The sequence below is a fragment of the Caloenas nicobarica genome, chromosome 4 (assembly GCF_036013445.1).
Source record: "Caloenas nicobarica isolate bCalNic1 chromosome 4, bCalNic1.hap1, whole genome shotgun sequence".
NCBI classification, from domain to species: domain Eukaryota; kingdom Metazoa; phylum Chordata; class Aves; order Columbiformes; family Columbidae; genus Caloenas; species Caloenas nicobarica.
Genome location: NC_088248.1, coordinates 21,422,830 through 21,439,873, shown reverse-complemented (window position 1 = coordinate 21,439,873; position 17,044 = coordinate 21,422,830). Strand labels below are relative to the sequence as shown.

Genomic DNA, 17,044 nt, shown 5'->3' with positions numbered 1-17,044 from the left:
TGAGGTAGACCCTGTGCTGGCAGATGAGCTGCTCTATATACCCTCTTTAATCCTTGACAAAGCTGTATCTAGACTATAGATTTGGTACAAGCTTTTAGGTCAATGTTCTCTTCAGCTCGGTGTAGCTCCAGCCCAGGAGGAGGGTTTTGCTGACAAGGTGTCAGTACCGTGTGAAACGTATGGCTTTTATTACTCAAAAACCTACTTCCTATAGTATACGGTAGAGTTTGTAGAACAAGCAACTAGAAAACACAGCCATTAAGCTTTCTTTGTGATGCAAGCTTAAGTTACAGAAGAGTGAAAGGATTTTAAGATTTTATTTATCCCATTATTCCCCTGCAACTAGGTCTGAGAAGATGCACAGGGATACATGACTAAAAAAAGGTGTAGATCTCTTACTTTATATTTTTAGTATAGTTTGCACTCCATCTTTTTGTGCGTTCCTTTCTATGGTATGACAACATCATATAAATATGCACACTTTTGAATTAATAATTCAAGAATTTTTGTACTGTGTCACAGAAGAGCTGTAAGTCAAGAGGACATTTATTTATGAAACCCTCATCCAGAGAGATTCAGCCTTTTTAAAATAGGAGTTGCCTCTGTAGCTTGACATTCTTGGTGAGTCTCCCTCTTACACAGAAAATAGCTTCAATGGTTTTTAAAATAAGGAAGTTCAGTCAGTACTTGGTACGTGAGTAGAATATATTGAATTGAAAACTGCCCTTAAATTTTGAAAAATCTGGAGACTCATTTGCACAATTTCAAGGTGGTCTATTTTCAAATTATTACACTGAAAACAGGGCTGTGTTACCAAAATTATAGAAAGTGGCAGTTTTACTCAGGCTAGGATTTACACTGCTACTGGTCTCAGATATTACACGCAGCAAGAGTTTAAGCTCCCAGAAGATGAAGCGTTCTAAAACCTGATTGAGCCTTCTCATCCACAAATGTTTAGATTCCAATATGCATTTCTATATGCCAGTTACAAAAGATGCTCAGATTCAATATTTAGTCATCCAAGAAAAAGTAGTTTCCACTCTTCTTTTGTTCCACATCCTTGGGAAGAGAAAAAAAAAAAGGTCAATGTTAATTGAAGTAGTCTTTGGCAGACTCAAACATAGCTGAATTAAGAGACACCTATCTAAACTCATTTCTACTTACTGCTTTTACTACTCATTTCATGTGCTGTTTTCCAGCACAGCAAAACTACCAGGGTAGTCTTCATTCTATAAACACTCATGGCTTCATTACTGTAAAGGTGCTTCTCTCTTACCTTGATTGAATTGAGTTTGTTTATTCTTGGTCTGTAATTGTTGGGGTCTCTTCTAAAAGTGATTTCAAGTTGAGATAAAAACTTATTCATTCCAGCCAGAAGAGTCTGCGGACTGTTAAGAGAGAAGAACATTCCAGATAAATTTTCTTAAGTTCTATACAATGCAGATAACGGGCAGCTTTGATCTCCATCCTGAGCTCACTCCGGTCTGGTACCACCAATGGGAGCTGCATTTGACACACCAGGTTTTGCTACATTTTCAGTCAACCTCAAACAACAAGTGGTAACTACTCCTCTCAGCTGTATCTCAGCATGGCACTAGAGTCTTCAGCCTGCTACCTTTACATTCTCTTTTTACTTTGTATCTATACATTTGTGTAGATACACTGGCACGCTTAGTTATTCAAAGAAAAAACCAAACTGCACCATTAGCTAGATATATAACGAAAATCATAATGTATACTGATGCTAAGAAATGTGATTATGTGATAATGATTTTTTTCTTCAAACAAGTATGTTCTTAGAAGGAATACTGTCAAAACCAGGCTAGCGCTGTGTTGTCAAGGCACTGCTAGACCAATGTGTTTACTTCATCTGGCTCAGGTTAGGCACTTGCTAATTACACTGTTCTAAAAGCCTGGTTTCTAACAAGGCTAGTCCTCAGCCTCTGTGATTTACACAAAGTGATTTACAGGGACAAAGTACACACATCAAAAGGGACAGCTTTGAAAGAGTAAAAATCATAGTCTATGCTGTATGTTGCTGTCAAGACCTGCAGTTTACAACATTTGCAGACACGTACCCTTAGTACACTGCTTGCTCTTAATACAGCTGAAAACTATTTTCCTAAGCGCACTTAGTTTACAGTTGCTCCATGTTTCATTCCTCAAAAATCGATGTCACTTATTTGTTCTCCAACTGTAATTTGATTGGCGAGCAGTTGCTCAAGGCCAGTTTGAGGCAGGAGCTGGTGTGCTTTTTGAGGGCTTGGTTACATTTTTCCAAGTATGCCCCCAGCCCTGCCCAGGCAGCCTCTATGTGTGGGTCAACCCCATTTTCTTTTCCTCGCTCCATAATACAAGCCAGAACCCTTCAGGACACTCTTGGATCACTTTAACTGCAGCTTAAATTTCCATAGGCAAGGACGCTTCACCTCCTTATTTTTGCTGATGCTTCTGATAAACAATTTATTTCTACTTTGTCGTCTCTTATCTTGCTTAGTAATCCAAACAAGTCTCTTACCTGTTCGCAAGTGTGTTCTTAGAAGGAATACCATCAAAAACAATCACGCGATCAGCAAGATATGTAGCCATGATAAAATCATGTTCTACCACAAAAGCTGTTTTTTTAGCATGAAGAATGAAACTGAAACAGAAAAGGGGGGGAGAAAAAAAAAAAAAAGCTGAATATAAACTGATTGTAAAGCTACTGATAATTTCAGGCCTTTTTCCCATCATGTCAACTTTACCGTTTAATGACTCTAGCAGCCATTAGACGCTGTTCGGAGTCCAAATATGCCGAAGGTTCATCAATTAGGTAGACATCTGCAGGTTTACCGAGACAAAGAGCTAGTGCAACACGCTGCAACTCACCACCGGACAACGTTTGAACCTATTAGGGCAAGGGGTAATAAGGCCATATTTAGTTCAGGTACACATAGAGAATTAAAGAAGAAAAGTTAGGATGATGTCTCAGGCAATTAATACCTCCTGGTCAATGATGTTTTCTATTTGAAGAGGTTTCATTACATCAGTTACAAACTGGGGGTGTGTATAGGCATCTCTGATCTTCTCATGCAGCAGCTGACGGACACTTCCCTATTAAAAGAAAAACATTGCCACTCAGTTTTATGCACCACACCACAAAAAAAACCCAAGAAGAAATAGAATTAGAGCTTTTTTTTCTGGGCATAAAGAAATTCCACATGGGTACTAAGAAAATGTTTTTTGTAGCAAATGCAATACTTGATAAATAAAGCTTAAACGTACTGTAGATTTAGGACTGATCTTCTGTGGTTTGTAGCTGACATTTAGAACCGGGACCTCACCTATAAAGAGATACAATTTATAATGAAAACAAGAGCCTTTCCAGTATCTGCAAAATAGATTGCAGCTAAGCTATTAAGCACTACCTCCTTCATCAGGTGTAAGTCTTCCTGCAAGCATTCGGATAAATGTAGTTTTGCCAGTTCCTAAAATAAAATGCAAGTTATTTAAGACTTTTTAATAACTTAGACCTCCAGCAATTAAGTCACTGATACAAAGCAAAGACTCAAAAAAGTATTCATTTAAAAATTAGACTGCTTTGATAATTCCTATATTCACTTTAACAAGCAGCACTCACTATTATTTGCTTTTTCAAATAGAAGAGACATTTAAAGCTGCCACAGTCTCGACTTGCAGCTAAGCTCACTGGGTCAGTCATCATCCTACCAATCTAAGTTCTTAAAATGGGGTACCAGACAAATTGATGCCATCATTAACATTCAGTAACCTCAAGTTCCCACTATTTAGAGAGCAAGCTCATGGTGGCACACCTTCACTAGGAAACAAGCACTTCAACCTGACCCAAACCCAGTAATTTTGAAGCCTGGCTCTCAAGACTGGAAAAGGGCTTTATGAGCATATTTAGGGCTGTAGAAGCAGTTCCCAACAAGAGCTCCACTTACCATTTTCACCTAACATCACCATAATTTCAGAATCAGTGAATTCTCCGGCTACTATGGATAGTTCAAATTCTCCCATCTTTTTCTTCATTCCTGGATATTTGTACATACACATCTTTTTAACCTCTTCTTCATTAGCTGTCTCAGCCACTTTAAATACCAGAGATGCATCTCGAAACCTTAGATTTTCTGTTGGAACGTAGCCATCCAAAAAAATGTTTATGCCTATGAAGGGAGGAAAAAATATCATTAACAAAAGGTCTACAACAAAGCAAGACAAGATGGATTTTAATTCTTGGCTGTAAATTCCAGTCAGATAAGGAGAACACTGGATTTCAAATGCCATGTTAAAAGAGGCAATAAAAAAGTATTTCTAAGTGTGGAAATTATGCAAACTGAAGGCCATAAAAGCTCTTTCTGAAAACCTAGTATTAGTAATGTGGGTAGGGTTTAGAGAAACTATGGCTGTTGGACCCATTCTCATAAAAACATTTGTTACTGAGTCTCATTGCTACAGGTGTGGTCAATTCAGCTGAACACGACGCACCTCTGTACGGTGCAAACTCTCTCCTGCCCTTTCTCTACTATTTATAGGAGTCTTTTGTGCAACTCCACTGTCTATAAAACACCTGCAAGCATCAAAATTATGTCCCTAGCAAGAGACAAAGGGCATTTTATAGTTAAGACTTTTGAGTTGAGTTATAAATTTGAGGATCATGTAAAATGGAAATTCTGAAGAAAATAAAACGCTATTATTTTAGTTATTGAATTACAACAGGGAGACAACATGTTCACATAACAGACAACCAGCATTTTGGTACCTTTTTTTTTTCTTCCATAGAATTTTTTCTGTATGTTAAAAAAGAGAAATACAGCAAGAATTACCTTCTCTTACGCTGAAAGGCATAGTAACAACACCATAAGCACTTGGCACACCATACAGGCAGCAGATGAAGTCGGAGAGATAGTCTAACACACTTAGATCATGCTCTACAACAATAATGTACCTGAAAAACAGAGCCAGGGAGACGCTTTTATACTTCAATACAAACCATTTTTTCTTTCTTACTATAGTCTTGCATAAGCAAAAGCTATCAACATGGTTTTCATTTCATATGGTTTCTAAGGACATAGTTCAAATCTCCAATAAGCATTTTGTTAAACTGTCCAATAAAGAGACATTGCGAATTTCAAGTTGGAAGTTCATTTTCAGTGTAAACTGGCAGCATCTTTACGTACAGTAAGTGGAAGGATATTGATAGACTGGAGTGAAAATACTTAGCACATTTTAAGAAAAAATCCTGATTACAAAATTTACCCCAATATAGTATAGAAACTATGGGAAATAAGTTTCCAAAACGCAAAGGAATAGAATATTACTGACTTAGAATATTTTAAACATTTATTAGTATACCATACTGAGAAGTTAGCACTTCTAGAGATGGACTGGATTGTTTGGGTGTTTTTTGTTTGTTTGTTTTTCTCTGTAAACAGTCATCTGTTATTACAGTCTAGCAAAACATTTAAAGTTTATATTTACCTGTCAGGGTTGATTAGGGATCGAATAGTAATGGCAGCCTTCAATCGTTGCTTGACATCCAGGTAGCTAGAAGGTTCATCAAACATGAAGCTGGCCCCAAAAGAAGAATGAAGTCTTAGTGAATACAAACCTCTCACACATTCAAACCTAATAATAACATTTCAACCACTAAATACACAGAAATCAAAATTATCATTATTTATATTGAGAAAAAAAAAAGAGAAAAATATACTGACACACACCTTGAATCTCTGATGACTGTCACGTGAAATTGTTAAATCATTCCAGTCAAGTACTATTTTACCAAAACCTCTGACAAAGTTATCAAATGTTACAAGAAATCAGCATCAGTTAGGAATCCCATGCACTCAGTTCTGATTCAGCTTAAATTTAACATGAACTGAAAAGTGCAAAAATACTTTAGGAGACTCGAAGGACATCTTCCAGAAGAGAAAAACAAACCAGCAAAACAAACACCAAAAAAACACAACCCAACCAAAACTAAATTTTTTTTAAAAAACAACAAACAACAACAACAAACAAAAAACAAAACCCCAGGCAAAACAAAACCAAAACCCATCACTTCTGATCTCGCTTTCTTGGTCCCAAGGAGTCAGGGAACAGCATAGACTGGATGGTAATTTCCTGGTTGCAAGACAGGAGAAGAGGAACACAAGTTCCCCAAGGTGGGAAAAGACCTGTCCATTTCTTATTCAGAGAGGCTAAGAGAGGTACGGTGTCAAACAGGAATATATATTTATGTGGGATTAAGGAGAGGTTAGGAAGTCGTAATGCTGAAATTTAACATCAGCCTCTGAAATGAGCCATTTCCAGTCACATGAATTAAGTATAAAAACCCCAGAGATTATATGGAAGCATGCTGGATCTCAGCTGCTGAGTTGGTAAAGCCATTTTTTAAAAATCCTTTTGTTCAAATATTTCAAATAGAAGTATTATTTCTAACAATAAATGTAAATTAGGGGACCATACTTTGAGACAGATTATTAGAAGCAATGTGTATCAGAAGTAACTTAAACATACATGTCAGCCTTCTGAATGCAAACAACAGCACACGCAAATCTCTGAAGTTCTCCTCCGGAAAGGTCCTCAACATTTCTTTCTTTCAGATGCGTTAAGTCTGCAAGTAAGAGGTTAGTTATAGATATGTTATAGCCAACACAACAATCTGTATTTTTATTACCTACAGAAACATGTATAATCACAGCAGGCATCCTGCACAGAGGAAAACACAGAAAGAAGTAAAATAAATATTCTGTTTGTATAGAAGCAACATCATGCTACTTGTAAGTCACAGCAAGTTACAGCTTCTCTGCACCATTACCTGATTAATTTGTATGGCTGCTTCTTATCATGCAGAAGAATTACATCTCTATCTGTTTTTCCACCATATACTGGGTAAAGATTTCTGGCCCTAAAAAGAAACTATACGCCTTTAAAAAGTGTTTCTTGTTAGACCTGGCTGAAGAGTTCTGATTTTCAGGAAAATCAAGTCCCCCAAACATTACAGCAAACAGGTGAAGCCAGTATTTTCTCATCAGCTTTATGAACAGCAAATTTTAAGAATATTCAGTTTCACTAATAAGCTAAGTGGGATTCAGAGACCGTACTCTTGGTGGCTCCACCTTTACCACCCAGATCTACCAGAAAAACCCCCATCATTAATTTAGCAACATCTAAATTAACATCCAAATTTAGTAACAACTGAATTCAAAACATCTACAAAAATGGCCAGTGCTGGACTATGCAGATGTTCTTATTAACTGCACTATTCTCAGAAGTCAGTATTACTCCCATTATAATTAGCTATATACAGCTTTTTTTGAAAAAATGTTTTCTTGTACTTGGATAGCATTTGCTATAGGGAATGGTTCTCACAAGAGAGGATGCTAAGATACTGCCAGAGTTGTAAGCAAACGAGCAGCAGATGGTAATGAGAATTTTTCCAGATTTAAAAATAAACACTTTCTACCATGAAACAGAAATTGTGTTAGATTGTGTTAATTAGCATGTATCAATTAGTTTGCCTTTGCTGCTAGGAAATATTACTTGCATTGGTCCAGATATGCTTACAGCAAGCCCTATGCTTTGAATGAAAGCATCTTAACTTTTATTATTTTTTTAATTGGTATAATTTAAATCTACTATTACTTTAGTAGTAACTTTATTTTTTCAGTAAATATGAATTTCTCAAATGCCTTAAAGTTTGACTTCACAAAATTACTTACCAAGCTGCTGACAAACAACAGTTTGTGTCTTAGTTTCATCCTTCCTATCCAGAATCGATCCCACTGTTCCCTGCATGACAGATAAAACCCCACAACATTATATCAACATTAAATATTTCCAACAGTAGTGGATTTTTGACACTGAAGTATGCTGCTAAATAAAATCTTTAAATAAAAAAGAGGTATTACAGGAGAAGCTCCCAGCTTTCTGCTAGTTAATTAAATTTCTTACCTTTGCAGCTTTAGGGATTTGGTCCACGTACTGAGGTTTAATGATAGCTTTCAGGTCATCTTCCAGGATCTTGGTAAAATAATTTTGTAATTCAGATCCTCGGAAATAAGTCAAAATTTCTTGCCAGTCAGGTGGATCCTGCAACAAAATTAAACACTATGTTTACTTATACCATTCTAAAATCATTGTAAAAAATGTCTAATTTTAAAATTCTAATAAATAAAAAAAATAGAATATGCTTGCAAGATTTAAAATAAGCCTGAGTAAAAGCCAGTTACCAAACTCTTATGTTGGCCCTGCAAAGTTTCCATTTAAAAATCCCCAAATTTATAAAATTGCAAAGTGGAGGGCAGAAGTTCAGATTATGTTTTTTTTCCAGGTGAACTGTCATTAGCCCTTTGAAGAAAAAGCATTTTAAATTTGCACCTTGGACATCCAAAACCATCATCAGACAATGAAGAAGCTACAACTGAAACTGCTTCATGGGGAAAATTATAGTGTGGATTAGTGTAACTGCACTTATAAGCTATCTGACCCAGCAAATCCAAGGGAAGAGAGGGGCTTGGACTCATAAAATCACCTTGCACAAAAGATACAAAAACGTTTGGCCATTTTCTCTGCTTCTAGCAAACATTTCCAAGGAAACAGGAGAAGACAAAGGAAAAATGCTGACCACCCCCCTCCCCAAAAAAGGAATTGTTCACAGAAATCAGGAAAAAGTCCCAACTTGTACAGTTTCGTTTTATGCAGTGTACTATGAATGGTGCCAAATCAATTATTTTGATGGTAAACAATACAGAAACAGAGCGACACAGCCATATTTCCAAACCAAGCAAATACACAGAGGAAATGCTTGGTAAGTTTTAGAGCAGAAGCGACATGGAAGATTCAATCCATACCACGTGTTTCTGTGGTCATAATGATTTGGCTCTTCACAGGAAAGTCTGATTTTGGAAGCATGGTAATTCAATTAAGTACACACTCAGAAAGTCAAAAGTTTTGCTATTTCTGCAATACTACCACCCGAAACAAGAAGTCCACAAAATAACATAAACCAAACTTGAAAAAGAATGGAAAATGCAGCTGGGATATTATTATTTCTTTGCAGTTTTAGGTGGCAGCCATGAAATGAATAATTTATTAAAATATTACTTTCAGATTAAAAAAAAAAATAGGAAAAAAAGTTTGAACACACTTGTTCCTACAAGTCCTTCCTGAAGGACTAAAGCCAGCATCAGAATTCAAGTGTCATCACATGATTTGAAGGTGAGGTGATAACTGAAATACTGTCTGATGAGTCACAGCAGTTATCACTTATGTCTTTTCTCTAATAATATTCACTCCTTGGAGTAGTGGTAGATAAACAAAGCCCTGTAAATTATTTTGCTTGCTGGCTGCACAGTTTGACTGAGTGTAAATATAGAGGAAAACAGGTTATGATCTCCCATGAAGACCAGGAGATTACAAGTTGTTCTGTGTCTGGTTCTCGAAAAATACTATCAAAATTTATAAGTATCTAGCAACATAAGGAAACTAAGGATTTTCAGAACTCAGTATTAACGTGTACAGTGGGAAATACCTTCGACAACAACTTATGATAACAAGATATTTTATAAGAGATCATATTCAGAAGAATCAAAGATAAAAAAGCCAAAGAGCTCACAAGGATGCATGGTAAGCGCTCACAGACATGAGCTATTCAGATAAAACCAATGTTGAACTTCGAAGAAACTCCGAAACTTGAGCTACCTCCATCCCTTGATGGGGAACAGGTAAATTGTGCAGGGGAAAAAGAAAAAGCTGACATTTTAAAATATGGGTATAAAAAAACCCACCCCAAACCTTTAGTGCGACTTAAAGACACAAACGTACTTCTGATATTCATCTTTAGTGAGTTACAATTATAATTAGTATCCTTCTCTTTCCTGAAAGATATACAGAATTTGCAAAAAATCCATTGTTAACAACAACCTTCTACTACTGTTCTATGTGGAGCAGGTCATGGGCTGGCAATAAGGAAAGTGCCAATGTCCTTGCAAATTCTACCATGTGCACAGATATGAAAATTCAGTGAAAAAATATAACTGCAGCTATCTATAATGCCACCTCTGTTTTATTGCTCATACATACATCATATTTTCCAAGATTTGGCTTCTGTTTTCCTGCTAGAATTTTCAAGGCGGTTGATTTTCCAATACCATTGGTGCCAACCAATCCCAGCACTTCACCTGGACGAGGGATAGGCAACCTGTACACGACATTCATAACTCTGGATTATATTAATGCCATCAGACACCAACATTTGCTGGTAAGGTAAATGTTACAACCCATTTTCAGGCTTTCTGATTATTTCAATCTGCTCTGTTAACCTGCCAATACATAATTCAAATTAAATCAATATTCCTTAAAAATAGAAGATCATAAGAAAGATTTAAGTGCAGTCTGTTCTTTAAACAGGAGTTCTGTAAAATCAGCACTCAAATTTTAATTCATTATAGTGACAAGAAAAAAAGTCATTCACATTCAAAACGGAAGCTACTGAGGTAAGAACCAAGAACACCTTAATGTGCACTACGTTTAAACTATGAAAAACTCGACATTTTTGTCACTTTTACATTGACTTGGAAAATAAAATACCTGTGAAGTTTGAAGGCATTGGCACAGTATCTATGCGTTGTTTCTTTCTCCAGGTTGCTAGGTAAGTTAACAATGGACAAGGCTCCAAAAGGACATTTCTGTAATTGAAATAAATTCATAAATTGCTAGTGCACACAAACAATTTATTAACAAAATGTTTTGTTCCGTAATGCAACCAACTGAGCAATTAGATATTTTTAAAAGAACTTAGAAAAAAAAAATTACTTCACTTTCATTTACATAGTCAACTTTCCAAAGAAGTTCTATACCACATTTTTCAAATTAAATAGTTAGCAATTGAGACTGCCAGTTTACAATACAAATAAACACATTGCATAAATTCTCTAGCTCTTTTACAAAAACACCTTTCTACTGTTGTGTCTATAGCCACAAACAAACAAAACCAAACAAAAACCAAACCACAAACAAAAAGCTACAACCCATACCCTACAACCCAACCAGCTCAGTAAACAGGCACAGTACTTCACTTATATAAACAATAACAGCTCACAAGGTCTGATTATTCAGGGAAGTTACAATATACCTTACTAAATACAATAGCATAAGAGGGAAATTTTATCACTTTAAATAAAGCAGCCTATCTTTTACCTTGATGCAAATCCCACAACCAATACAGAGTGTTTCTGAGATCCATGCTATTTTGCTCTGCGATGTGACTTCTATGCAAAGTTTTCCTAGTGAAAAAGAATAAGATTAACTCAAGGAAGCTTCCGATGAATCAGAATTCTTGCCAGTACTACTAAATTCCACAGAGGAACATGTAACTAATTAATGTTCACTGAAGCTTCAGATCACTCAAAGACCTGAAAAGCGGTTTTATTACTAGGAATCGTTCGAGCTTTCAGCAATACTTAACTTCTAAAGGCTTTAGGAAATGAAGCACGAATGATAAACAAAAAAGTAGCAGTTATAAAAGACTAGCTCCTTCTAGTAGAACATTACTTAAAAGTTCTCCAATTGCTTAAATACTTTGTTAAATCACATCTCTTACCCATTCGAACCACAGGACAACTCTTCTTGCATTCTTGACGGCATTTCTTTGGCTTACACTTGTCATGGTTGACAATAGCAATTCTTGTTAATTTGTCTGCCATAATGCACAATTTAGGGTTATACACATACACCAATTATGAGGAGTAGTGGGAGTCTTCCAGATCTTAAAAAAGAGAGAAATCATAAAGAGGACATAATTACAGACAGCACAGAGAAGAATGTACATATCTGAAAATATTACTAGCAGAGTTCAGAGATTTAAAAGGCAAAACGGTTTTCTGTTTTCCTCTTTTAAACTAAACAGCAAACACAGCAAAGACTCAGACACTAGTAGTAAGAGTACTGATGTCTAAATAAGTGCACAAATCTTTAACATCAGCCTTGCATTACTATTTCTCCTCTGTAAAATACAACTGTGATTGTGTCTGAGAATGTATTTGTCTCCCAGAAAAGTGTGTTGTAGTAAGAACAGAAGAATCTATACTGCTGCAAATCTCAGTTTCACAGACTGCCTTGTTTAATCTTGTTCAAAGTACAGTGTCTAGTAAAATTGAATTGTGACTACAACAATTACTCAAAGAATCTGATTATAATAATAATTTTGCAAACTGTATGCCAACATTCTATATTAAGTAATCAAAATACTGTAAAACTTGAACCAGTTTTCAAACCAGTTGCATACAGAAAAGTAATCCAGACAATGTGAACAGACATATGTGATGATGTTTGATTTTATTGAGTTTCATTAGTATTTGATTAACTACACTTACATTCTGCATTCCCTAATATGGTAATAACGACTATAATATATTCCAATAAAAATAGGCACAATTCTTTATAAAATGACTTTATTTTTAGAAGAGAAAGCTCTTGGAGAACTAGACAAATATTCCTGAAATCACAAATACAGGCACTCGAAACTTGTATTCCTCCACATGACTGTCTTCTCTTGCTTGGACAGTAATTTACATTGACAAGGACTGCATTGTACTGGGAATTCAAGATGTCATCAATTGCAGCCGAGGGGATGGAAAGACAAAGGCTTTTAAATTTAAGTCTTGATACATTAAATAAAGGTGGAATGTATTTTAAAGTGCATTTCTATTTCCTTTACCATATTCACAAATAGTACTGAGAATAACAATAATGACGACTTTCTTTGAGCAACACACACCTAAGGACAACTCTCTCCATGTGCTACCAATCCACAACAAAGACAACTGAATTATGAGGCTCTTGGAAGTTTACAAGACATGAAAGATGACAAACAGATGTTTTTAAGGTCTAAAGAAAGACCATAAATAAAGTACAAAGCATTTCCAGTTTAACACCACTAAATAAGGTGATGGCAGCCATACAGACGATACCAATGCAAAATCATTTCAATTTAATGCAGTATGTATCAGCAGTTCAAAGACATAACTGGGAAGGAGTCTTGAAATACTTCAGGTTTCCACACAGTCTGCACGAGGACTTCCTTCGAAGGAACGGATTCCAACATTTCTTGTTAAAGAAAGTATTTTCTGATGGGTGTTCAGTTCATCTTTGCCCCATCAAACTAAAGTATACTGCAGTGGTTTAGAGACTGTTCACTATACATGGCTACTATGCAAAGAAAGGTTATGACTTTAACCTCCTGAAAGAAGCAAAAATAAAATAAGAGGATGGCACATTTTCCACATTAAACTCTATCCTTCCCTAAACCCATCTGTGAACTTTAGTTGGAAGGAATCCTACAGATACTACTGTAATGTGAAAGAAAACTAGAGACCGGCATCTAACAGGGAGCAAAGGTCAGAAACAAAGATGTTGTGGAATCTTTAAATCTATTACCATAGTTAGGAATACTTTAAGTGGTTTCTTTTAAAGGTGGTAGTCACACTCCTCTTTTCAATTTCCAGAGTGTTTTTAAATTAATGTCTAAAGAAATTCTTCATCAGATATAAATGAATGAAATTATTAGTCATGCTGACAACCATACTGTGGCAGTTTCTACTTTTAATAATTCATTTTTTATTTAATCTTTTAATTTTCCCTAAATCAAAAAGTCCTAATAACATAGTAAATGTTTTCAAATAAATGACTGAATACTTTTTTTTAAAAAACCCTAATTTTACAGTTCTGTATCATCAGACCAGATTGACAAAGTAGGGCTGAAGATTGCAACGAGATCCACAGGCCAAACCAAAAGATATGGAATAATCCGTTTGCAATTCTCACTTTAATACATTCTTCTTAGATAAGAAAACAAGAAACTGAAAGTCTTATTCTTAAAAACTGTAAGGATGTTTGAGTCAGGGTAATCTTCTAGGAGGGAGATACTGGATTTTGTCAGTGTTTCAAATATACATTTTTTGGGACTATATCCCAGTAGTTTTCATAAAAGTCCTGCAGTTCACAGTCAAATATGTCTTGAAACAATTAGCTTTTGCCACCTACCTCATCAAGCTTTCTGCCCAGTCTTGGTGGGATAATCAGACTACAGTTTACACTGTTACCCATTGCCGAATCAGACCTCGATTGGTAAGTAGTAAAACAGCCTAAGATTTTCTTCTAACTTACTTACATGGGAAAATGCTCATCTATGGTGAAGAATTTTGAAGGGGCCACAGAAGTAAGTATGCCAAGCATTTATAAAGTATTTGGTGGGTGGGGAATAGAACTTCTGAACTGGCATAGAGACATACACCTGTGCCCCCCTGCTCCCATCTACATTATGGAAGTGTTGGTTCATCCAAAACTCTGCACTGGTCTTTAAACCATATTCAGAAAAAATATCTGTGACTTCTGTCACTTCTGCAGCATTTCCAGGACTGTCCTGATGCCTGTGATGATTATTGTCCACAAAACAATAATAACGACAACAGTAAATTTCTACTTATAACTGACAGTTTGGAGCAAATTAAACAACACTGTCCAAAACCAGACTGAACTCAAGTTACATATTTATATGCAGTTACTTCGGTGGCATTTAACTTAACATAACCAAATAGGACTGTCTGGTTTTCAGGTGCAGACAGAAGGACTCTCAAAACACGGAACACAGGCTAGCAACACATCCAACATGCATAGGCACATACATGCATACAGCACACCAGTAATTGTTAGGAATAGTCAGCAGTTTAAGGGCAAGAGGAACTGGTATTCAGAAGCATTAAAATTCATGTCTGTATTTCTGCCTTCCAAATCAAGAAGAACAGAATAAAAAACAGTGTGAAGATATTAGTTTGTTGCTAACTACAGAGTAAAGCATTATTTAGAATTAGTGAATTCTGATGGACTGACAACAGAAAACCTTTCCAGAATTGATGGACTGATGACACAGGTACAAGAAGTTTTAAAAACTCTGACAGTATAATTTATTGAAGCCAAAAGCTGTCCATTAAGTCTGATTATGACAGTTAACAGAAACATATCTAAAAATAAGACACAAAAGATGTTATCACAAGAATTTTAAGTCAGCATACTTAGGCGATCTGACATAGCTGCTGCCATCTCTGACACAACAGAAAAAAATAATAATTAAAAAAAGGCATGTAAGCAGACCATGCTACCTGTCACAAAAGGTAAAAGCAATGCAAAGTCTGCAGAACAAACGTAATGTAGTTGCATTAAGAAATACCAATATTTATTTCTTTCACAGGCATTAAAGTTATATTAGAATTTACTAAGTCAAGTCAATTATGAGCAAGAAGGATGAGTAGCTGTGTTGAATTATTCAGACTTAAACACAAAATCATTAAAAAATGTAAATGAAGACTGAAACATAACCAGAGACAATAGAGATCTGTGTTCAGAATTGAGTCATAGTTACTTCGCAGAAAAACAGTTAACATTTTATTAAAATACATTGCATCAGACCTCAAAGATAAATGCTGTGGAAAGAAGTGAGTATGAGAAGAATTTGCGCTTTTCTCTGAAAATACTTAACCTCAAGAATTCTCTCTCAATCCATTGCTAGTGGACTACATACAGTCACACCATAACAAGAACAAGAAAGTGACAAACTAGAACACCCAAAGAAAACTTAAATGAAAGACAAAGAGCATATTTTCAACCTGCATATGGGAGATCACTATGTTTATAGGTGTCAAAGCATAAATGATAGTAAATGCTACAAGTACAAACAAAATTTACTAAATATTAAGAAGAAGTCTATGCTTAAGGTTTTGGAATTTCTTTTGTAAACTAAGGCAAGCTACAAAAAGAAGTTTAAACAGCCCCCAAATCTCAATACTGTATTTAACTCATTATATTACTCACAAGGTACAACATGAATATGAAAATAAATGCAATGTTAACATGAAAAGCATATGGTCAAACATACTGACGCAGCATAACGAGTGGGTGTGTTTAGCTGGTGCTGAACATTAATTATCACTCAATCTTTAATATTTCCTTTTAACACAAAGTGAAAAGCATGAGAATCAACCCACGAATTAGCGATCTACCACATGAAGATTACAGAAGCATCTCACGACCACTCGCTTAGGACTAGAGTTTGGGAAACCACAGCAGAGAGACTTAAATTAGAATTTGAAAACTGTCACAGAAACCTGCAGGTGAAATAACTATGTGCATTCCGCAGGGGAGACACTACCGTGGCCCTAGAGAAAAGCCTTGCCGAGTTTGTTTTTTATTTTTTTTAAACATACTTTGTAAAAAACAGCCTTACCCTATCGCCTTATCAAACCTGCAAGAAGTCTCGACCTCCTCACCACACATATGGATACCAGCTTTCCTCAAAATAAGGCAAAACACGGCTTTTTGCCTCTAGCAGAGCAAGCCTGCGCTTCCACAGGAGGGAACCGCCGCCCACTCCCCTCAGCGCAAGGCGGGCGGGCGGGCGCGGGGTCCCCGGCTCCCCGTGGCCCAGGGACACCGCGCTGGGGCCCCCGCCGCGGCGAGAAGCGAGCGGTCGGTCGGCCGGCGCCTCTCCCGGGGTGCGTGGGGCCGAGCACCAGGAGAAGGCCGGGAAGCCGGCGGCGGCTCCCGGCAGGGGGAGGGGGAGCCCTTTCCCTACCCCCCGTGCGAGAACGCCAGCGTCCCCCCACCCGCGCTGTCAGAGGCCGCTTACCGGGAGGTGGGGGAGAGAGCGAGGCGCCCCCGCTCCCCGGCCGGGCCTCAGCGGGGAACAGCGTCCCCGCTCCCGTGGGCCGGCGCGCAACGTGCTCCCGCCGCCACCCGGCCAAGATGGCCGCCGCCCCCGCAGGGAGGGGCCTGGGCGCGCACCATAGAGCAGAGGGGAAGGAAGGGAGGGAAGCTCACCATAGAGAACACGTGCCTGTGCGGAGAGAGGGAGAGAGAGTGGCACCTCGTGGCGCGGGGCGGGGCGAGGCACGGCGCGGGCGGTGTCAGTCCGTGCACTGCGAACGCGACGATTGGTGACGCCATCTCCGGGTGACGCCGCCAGAGAGGCACGTTACGCAGGAAG

General features: G+C 37.3%; 1 protein-coding gene across 2 annotated transcripts; it reads right to left on the bottom strand.

The window, feature by feature from the left end:
- Positions 1-528: 528 nt before the first annotated feature.
- On the bottom strand, positions 529-17,006 carry ABCE1 (ATP binding cassette subfamily E member 1). 2 transcript variants are annotated; one of them, XM_065634729.1, is made up of 18 exons: positions 16,879-17,006; positions 11,609-11,773; positions 11,206-11,291; positions 10,597-10,694; positions 10,090-10,207; positions 7,960-8,097; positions 7,728-7,797; positions 6,523-6,619; positions 5,482-5,571; positions 4,827-4,948; positions 3,945-4,166; positions 3,408-3,467; positions 3,265-3,323; positions 2,983-3,093; positions 2,745-2,887; positions 2,519-2,641; positions 1,277-1,388; positions 529-1,059 (listed from the first exon to the last, which is right to left on the bottom strand). In XM_065634729.1, the coding sequence occupies exons 2-18, from the start codon at positions 11,709-11,711 to the stop codon at positions 1,012-1,014; spliced, it is 1,800 nt and encodes a 599-aa protein (XP_065490801.1). In that variant the 5' UTR covers positions 11,712-11,773; positions 16,879-17,006; the 3' UTR covers positions 529-1,011. The 2 variants fall into 2 exon arrangements, with proteins under 2 accessions (XP_065490801.1, XP_065490800.1); XM_065634728.1 differs by lacking the exon at positions 16,879-17,006 and adding an exon at positions 16,688-16,821.
- Positions 17,007-17,044: the final 38 nt, after the last annotated feature.